The sequence below is a fragment of the Anopheles cruzii genome, unplaced genomic scaffold, assembly GCF_943734635.1.
Source record: "Anopheles cruzii unplaced genomic scaffold, idAnoCruzAS_RS32_06 scaffold00937_ctg1, whole genome shotgun sequence".
Taxonomy (NCBI): Eukaryota; Metazoa; Arthropoda; class Insecta; order Diptera; family Culicidae; genus Anopheles; species Anopheles cruzii.
This window is the reverse complement of record NW_026454524.1, coordinates 1-7,800: the sequence shown is the minus strand read 5'-3', so window position 1 is coordinate 7,800 and position 7,800 is coordinate 1. Positions and strand designations below refer to the sequence as shown.

Genomic DNA, 7,800 nt, shown 5'->3' with positions numbered 1-7,800 from the left:
ACGTGTAGACAGCAAAAAAGGAACAAATTGCTTGTATACGACCAGATTGGCAGATCAAAAAAATTGAATGCGCCGAGCATCAATTTCGGTCCAATCTCCATACATGTGTGCGTGTGCTGACGGTGGATATACATGTGTGCTTGTATTAATGGCGGTTTGGCATGTTGTTTTGAATGTTTTAAAGCAAAAGTTTAACGTGAGAATAATTGCCTCGCTTTAAAAGCCATTCCCTTGACCACCGTGACCGATTAGTACTCTTGGTACGTTCTATTTTTTGCTTTGTAACCGAAACGCACAATCCAAAGGCAGACAAACACAGTGTTTCTTCCATGGCTGTTTCCATGACACCGAGATCTGCGATTGCAAATCGCAACGGTACATCGTGGCGTGTAGACGCTCCACCTTGGCTGCGATATATCACTGCGATTAATCGATACAAGGCATTGCAGCGACATATCGCAACGTGTAAACGGCCCTTAAGGGGTTATTCTCCAATATAACTATTTTGTGGAATATGTTATGTATGCTTTTCCTCGCAATTGCAAACTTATTTCATTTCTATAAAGTTTCTTTTTAATATCCAATATGAGACTTTTAGCATGACGCTTCTTTTATCTGTTTGAATATGAATTACTCAATGAAATCAGGACGATGGTGCTCGATCTGTTGTACTAAAAAAAATTAGAACAGTAAGAAAAATTTACAAAAGAACGCGTATTGTTTGGAATTTAGCATGCAATTTCAATCGCAGTGGATCGTCGAAAACGACGGTTGTCTGAAATAATTTTAAATAATTTAGATTTCATAGCGACAACTACTTAACATATGTAAATTGTTTTCTTTAACACGCAATACAATTTTTTCCAATCATCGAAACTGACAGGTTTGGTACCCAGCCCAGCCCTATGTCGACATATTTTCGAACACAAGCGATCAAAGTAGTTCGAAACCTTACCAAAAGAGCGCGGCGTCAAAGCCACGCAAAATGGCGCCACTCGCGTAGCGTCACTACAGCTTGGGCTAAAAATGGAACATGACGCCGCACAGAATGACAATGGAAACGGTTAAAAATTGCTTCCATCCTTGGTACTACACAATTTGTGCGACGAATTTTACTGGTTGAATTGATTTAACCTAATAATGGTACCGGTTTTTCCATAGGGCATCCCACGAAAATGGAAAAAACACTAACTATCAAGACAATTAACTAAACCCAACGAAGCAATCGACAATGCACTCTCTTTCAATGAACATTTGGTGGCCCTGAAAAGGGCCGTTTTTGTGTTCCAAACACGGGAGTCGATGCAAGCAATTTACGCACGCTCGCCACGGATTCGCCGAGCCAGTTGGATGTCCTTGGGCATAATCGTAACGCGCTTGGCGTGGATGGCGCACAAGTTCGTGTCCTCGAACAAGCCTACCAGATAGGCTTCGCTGGCCTCTTGCAGAGCCATGACGGCGGAACTCTGGAAGCGCAGATCGGTCTTGAAATCTTGCGCGATTTCACGCACCAGGCGCTGGAAAGGCAGCTTGCGGATCAGCAGCTCCGTCGATTTCTGGTAACGACGGATCTCACGCAAGGCAACGGTTCCCGGGCGATAACGATGCGGCTTCTTCACACCGCCGGTGGCCGGTGCACTCTTCCGTGCAGCTTTCGTGGCCAATTGCTTACGCGGCGCTTTGCCACCGGTGGACTTGCGCGCTGTCTGCTTGGTACGAGCCATCACTTTTTCTAAGTCTTTAAACGGATGTAAAACTTTGCCAAACTTCGGAGAAACCTTGGTTCGAACGTACGGACACTTTCAGAATGCGATTTTTCACAAAATTGCCGGTTATATAGGTGAACAATTCACGCACACATCCTCACGTGTATTAACGAACGAATTCACGCACACATTCTCAGGTGTATTAACGAACGAATTCACGCACACATTGCAAGAGAAATGAACGAACGAATTCACGCACACATCCACGTTAAGAGCTCTGCGCAACGCCACACACACCAGCTTAAAGCAATCGACACATCACGCACGCACACACTCAAACGTTTGCGACTTCACGCACCCATTCTAATGTTTCGCGCCATGCGCCTTTCACGTACACATCCACGGAATTGCTCTTTCCGCGTAGTATAAATGTATGAAAAATTTTCAATTTTGTTCATTGCAAGTTTATTTTTTGACTGAGAAGGTTAGTTTCGTGTGACATCGTATCTTCAACATGACTGGACGCGGAAAGGGAGGAAAAGGTCTTGGAAAGGGTGGAGCTAAGCGGCACCGGAAGGTTCTTCGGGACAACATCCAGGGCATCACCAAGCCGGCCATCCGCCGTCTGGCGCGCCGTGGAGGCGTCAAGCGCATTTCCGGGCTGATCTACGAGGAAACGCGCGGTGTGCTGAAGGTGTTCCTGGAGAACGTGATCCGCGATGCGGTCACCTACACCGAGCACGCCAAGCGCAAGACCGTCACGGCCATGGATGTGGTGTACGCTCTGAAGCGCCAGGGCCGCACTCTGTACGGTTTTGGAGGCTAAACTGCTAGACCGTCAAACATCAGCAACAACAGCATCAAACAGCAGCAGCATCAAAACGGCCCTTTTCAGGGCCACCAAATGAATACGTAAAAGATCGCTTTACAGTTCTCTGACGTGTAGGCTCTTTGTGGGTCAATGCATTATTCTTCGTATACGTTTTTCTAACCGGATTTGCAGTAGCAGAAGTTTGGTTGGTTGTGAGTTTGAAAATCGAAACGTAAAATAACTCCGGTTTTCCGTACACTGGCGAGCGAAGTTTATGGGCGACAAAAGGGAAGATGAACCCCACTGACGATAGTGATTTAAATCCTCAAATGACCAACAGGAGATGGCAATTAATGTGTTAAACCCATGCTCATCACCGATGACGGCCAGCAAGCGAGTACGTCCTGGGATGGAGCTGATAAACCAACGCATTTACATAACATTCGCACAGCAAATATTCTATTCAACAGATCTCGTTCAATCTGTTTGCGATTATGAAGGATAATTACGTCAATTAATCGACAAAAATGATCCAATTTTCTTTATATATTGTTGGTAAAATCCGCTTTATTCGCCATTTCAAATTTGAAACAAAGTTAATAAAAAAAATTTGATAACTTACCGAATTTTACTCACAATTTAAACTGCGAGTGATTGCTCAGCGCGAAACATTTGTTAGGCAACAGCTGCGCTTCGTTTGTACATACAAAAGCAAAACTATTTGTGGTTTCTTTCCGTTTTTTGAACAACTAATCGTGCCTGTGAAAACAGCGCCTAACAATTCACGAGCCGCAAAGCAAAGCCCCGTAAATTTAAAAGAAAACATCAAAAGCATTGTCTTATTATAATACATTTTTTGTTGTTAGTCACAGTTTTTACCAGTTCGTTTTGGACCTGTGAAGTAGTTATGTAACTAAATAACAGCATTTCTTCTAAATGACATGGTATAATGAATTTATGGTCAACGTGGTGTCAACCAATAAGAGAAGGAATATATTTTCCAATCCCATTAAATAAAGGAAATCATTGAACAGCACTTCAGCAGTATGTTTGATAATATCTCCCAAGTTAGGTGCAACAATATTAACAAGGAACTAGGATAAATTGTCGAATGAGACATGTTACGATAATGTTCAGCGCGAAACATTTGTTAGCCAACAGCTGGGCCAACTGCGCTTCGTTTGTACATGCAAAAACAAATTTTCTTATTTACAATACAGTACAGGGTTTCGTACTGCAAAGTAGTTATAATAGCTAACTACCAGCATTTCTTTAAAATAACATTGTATTGTGAATTCATGGCCAACGTGATGTCGCATATTACAGCTTAAAAGTCGCTGTCACGAAACAGTACAAGAAAAAACATGTAATGAGCATAAGAATTTCTTTGCAAGATTTGCGTAGGTTGGAAAACATTTATATAACGTGAATTGAGATTGGTGTTGTATGGTTTCTTTGATAATGATTCGCAATTGGTGGAATTCGGGATTGACGTGGTGAGTTTGAATGTTCTATAACATTACGAACCATTATAAATTTCTATTTTATCTGAAATTCGGAAACATAACCGTTTTGACTATATAGAGATTACAGTTTAATATTGCTGAAACAATTGCAGCTGTGGCGTCGATTTTGGCTAAACCCAATCATAGATAAGGCTTCCAGTTTGGGCGCGAAAATTTTTCATGCGCGAACTGTTTTAGCTTAGGTTTGGGATTCGTTCACCAATACCCATGTGCTACGAAATATCAAATATGCGTCTCATGCGCAAATAATCTAGCAGAACACGCACACGAACGCATCGTATGACAGCAGATGATTTCACTCACACATCCTCACACAAAAGAGCGTTCAAAACCATCTCTCGCACACAAACGCGTAGTTTTGAGCGAAGCAAACTTTTGCGCATCGTTTAGCGGCACATTTCTGTGAAATATTATTTCGTTCTTTGAACAACTCGTCGCTTCCATTAAAACGGCATGCGCGAGCAAATAAATTAAGTACAACCAGCCAAAAATATCCGAGTCTCCGTCAGTATGTTTTCGATGGAAGTAAACCATTGAACAGTTTCATTTGTTACAATTATTTGCTTGACAATAACAAATTCAATACCAACTCCGTTGACCACAATGAGATGAGTTTACAAATCGCGAACGCCTGAAAAAAGTTATTTCGTCCCAAGTCCTTCGATTTTATGGATCTCGGAGATCAATACGCATACGATCCAAAATATTTCTTTGCTAGATTGTGCAGAACAACTAACTTAGCTTGGCATCTTACTATATTGTTGTTGCTATTTGCAATCAGCTTCGCTTATCTGCAGCACATATTTACATGTTCTTTAAACAACTAAACAGTACGGAATTTTATTAATCGTTTGTATTATAATTACATTCTACAAAATTTCGATTAAAACGTTTTCAGCTAGTCATGAACGCATTCGTATGTGTTGGTGAAACTTTGTTAAAAAACGAATTTTTCTACAGCCAATGGAACGAGACTGTCTCATTATTCCATACAGAAATGAATTACAGAATATTTCGCGCCAAAAATCGTAGCTTGGTGGCCATATTGCCGCTTTATTTTCGAACGTTGTGCGCGTGAAAGCATTTGCTTTCTTACGCAATCGCGTAAATTTGCGTCGTAGAGATCATGCGTCACGCTCAAACGCATGGTGCACAAATTCCAACCCAAGCTGTCTCTCTCGCTCTGTCTTCTACGTAGTCATACTCAGTTGGTTTTCGCGCTCAAACTTAGACCATATGAAATGCCGACCGTATGAATTTGTTATTGTCAAGCTACTAAATGTAACAAATGAAACTGTTCAATGATTTTCTTCCATCGAAAACATACTGACGAAGACTCGGATATTTTTGGCTGGTTGTGCGCAGCCTACTTGATTTATTTGCTCGCGCATGCCGTTTTAATGGAAGCGACGAGTTGTTCAAAGAACGAAATAATATTTTACAGAAATGTGCCGCGAAAAGATGCGCAAAAGTGCGCTTCGTACAACTACTACGCGTTTGTGTGCGAGAGATGGTTTTGACCGCTCTTTTGTGTGAGGATGTGTGAGTGAAATCATCTGGTCTTTTTACTATGCGTGCGTGTGCGTGATCTGCTAGATTATTTTTATTTGCGCATGAGACGCATATTTGATATTTCGTAGCACATGGGTATTGGTGAACGAATCCCAAACCTAAGCTAAAACAGTTCGCGCATGAAAAATTTTCGCGCCCAAACTGGAAGCCTTATCTATGATTGGGTTTAGCCAAAATCGACGCCACAGCTGCAATTGTTTCAGCAATATTAAACTGTAATCTCTATATAGTCAAAACGGTTATGTTTCCGAATTTCAGATAAAATAGAAATTTATAATGGTTCGTAATGTTATAGAACATTCAAACTCACCACGTCAATCCCGAATTCCACCAATTGCGAATCATTATCAAAGAAACCATACAACACCAATCTCAATTCACGTTATATAAATGTTTTCCAACCTACGCAAATCTTGCAAAGAAATTCTTATGCTCATTACATGTTTTTTCTTGTACTGTTTCGTGACAGCGACTTTTAAGCTGTAATATGCGACATCACGTTGGCCATGAATTCACAATACAATGTTATTTTAAAGAAATGCTGGTAGTTAGCTATTATAACTACTTTGCAGTACGAAACCCTGTACTGTATTGTAAATAAGAAAATTTGTTTTTGCATGTACAAACGAAGCGCAGTTGGCCCAGCTGTTGGCTAACAAATGTTTCGCGCTGAACATTATCGTAACATGTCTCATTCGACAATTTATCCTAGTTCCTTGTTAATATTGTTGCACCTAACTTGGGAGATATTATCAAACATACTGCTGAAGTGCTGTTCAATGATTTCCTTTATTTAATGGGATTGGAAAATATATTCCTTCTCTTATTGGTTGACACCACGTTGACCATAAATTCATTATACCATGTCATTTAGAAGAAATGCTGTTATTTAGTTACATAACTACTTCACAGGTCCAAAACGAACTGGTAAAAACTGTGACTAACAACAAAAAATGTATTATAATAAGACAATGCTTTTGATGTTTTCTTTTAAATTTACGGGGCTTTGCTTTGCGGCTCGTGAATTGTTAGGCGCTGTTTTCACAGGCACGATTAGTTGTTCAAAAAACGGAAAGAAACCACAAATAGTTTTGCTTTTGTATGTACAAACGAAGCGCAGCTGTTGCCTAACAAATGTTTCGCGCTGAGCAATCACTCGCAGTTTAAATTGTGAGTAAAATTCGGTAAGTTATCAAATTTTTTTTATTAACTTTGTTTCAAATTTGAAATGGCGAATAAAGCGGATTTTACCAACAATATATAAAGAAAATTGGATCATTTTTGTCGATTAATTGACGTAATTATCCTTCATAATCGCAAACAGATTGAACGAGATCTGTTGAATAGAATATTTGCTGTGCGAATGTTATGTAAATGCGTTGGTTTATCAGCTCCATCCCAGGACGTACTCGCTTGCTGGCCGTCATCGGTGATGAGCATGGGTTTAACACATTAATTGCCATCTCCTGTTGGTCATTTGAGGATTTAAATCACTATCGTCAGTGGGGTTCATCTTCCCTTTTGTCGCCCATAAACTTCGCTCGCCAGTGTACGGAAAACCGGAGTTATTTTACGTTTCGATTTTCAAACTCACAACCAACCAAACTTCTGCTACTGCAAATCCGGTTAGAAAAACGTATACGAAGAATAATGCATTGACCCACAAAGAGCCTACACGTCAGAGAACTGTAAAGCGATCTTTTACGTATTCATTTGGTGGCCCTGAAAAGGGCCGTTTTGATGCTGCTGCTGTTTGATGCTGTTGTTGCTGATGTTTGACGGTCTAGCAGTTTAGCCTCCAAAACCGTACAGAGTGCGGCCCTGGCGCTTCAGAGCGTACACCACATCCATGGCCGTGACGGTCTTGCGCTTGGCGTGCTCGGTGTAGGTGACCGCATCGCGGATCACGTTCTCCAGGAACACCTTCAGCACACCGCGCGTTTCCTCGTAGATCAGCCCGGAAATGCGCTTGACGCCTCCACGGCGCGCCAGACGGCGGATGGCCGGCTTGGTGATGCCCTGGATGTTGTCCCGAAGAACCTTCCGGTGCCGCTTAGCTCCACCCTTTCCAAGACCTTTTCCTCCCTTTCCGCGTCCAGTCATGTTGAAGATACGATGTCACACGAAACTAACCTTCTCAGTCAAAAAATAAACTTGCAATGAACAAAATTGAAAATTTTTCATA

At 41.3% G+C, this 7,800-nt stretch overlaps 3 protein-coding genes across 3 annotated transcripts; 1 reads left to right on the top strand and 2 right to left on the bottom strand.

Annotated features, from left to right (window-relative positions):
* Window positions 1-1,313: 1,313 nt before the first annotated feature.
* LOC128276326 (histone H3) lies at window positions 1,314-1,730 on the bottom strand. Its single transcript, XM_053014794.1, has one exon. It carries the CDS (start codon window positions 1,722-1,724, stop codon window positions 1,314-1,316), a length of 411 nt encoding a protein of 136 aa, XP_052870754.1. The 5' UTR covers window positions 1,725-1,730.
* A 487-nt stretch (window positions 1,731-2,217) lies between these two features.
* On the top strand, window positions 2,218-2,532 carry LOC128276327 (histone H4). The gene has a single exon (XM_053014795.1). It carries the CDS (start codon window positions 2,221-2,223, stop codon window positions 2,530-2,532), a length of 312 nt encoding a protein of 103 aa, XP_052870755.1. The 5' UTR covers window positions 2,218-2,220.
* Window positions 2,533-7,406: 4,874 nt separating this feature from the next.
* LOC128276328 (histone H4) lies at window positions 7,407-7,721 on the bottom strand. Its single transcript, XM_053014796.1, has one exon. The coding sequence runs from the start codon at window positions 7,716-7,718 to the stop codon at window positions 7,407-7,409; it is 312 nt and encodes a 103-aa protein (XP_052870756.1). The 5' UTR covers window positions 7,719-7,721.
* Window positions 7,722-7,800: the final 79 nt, after the last annotated feature.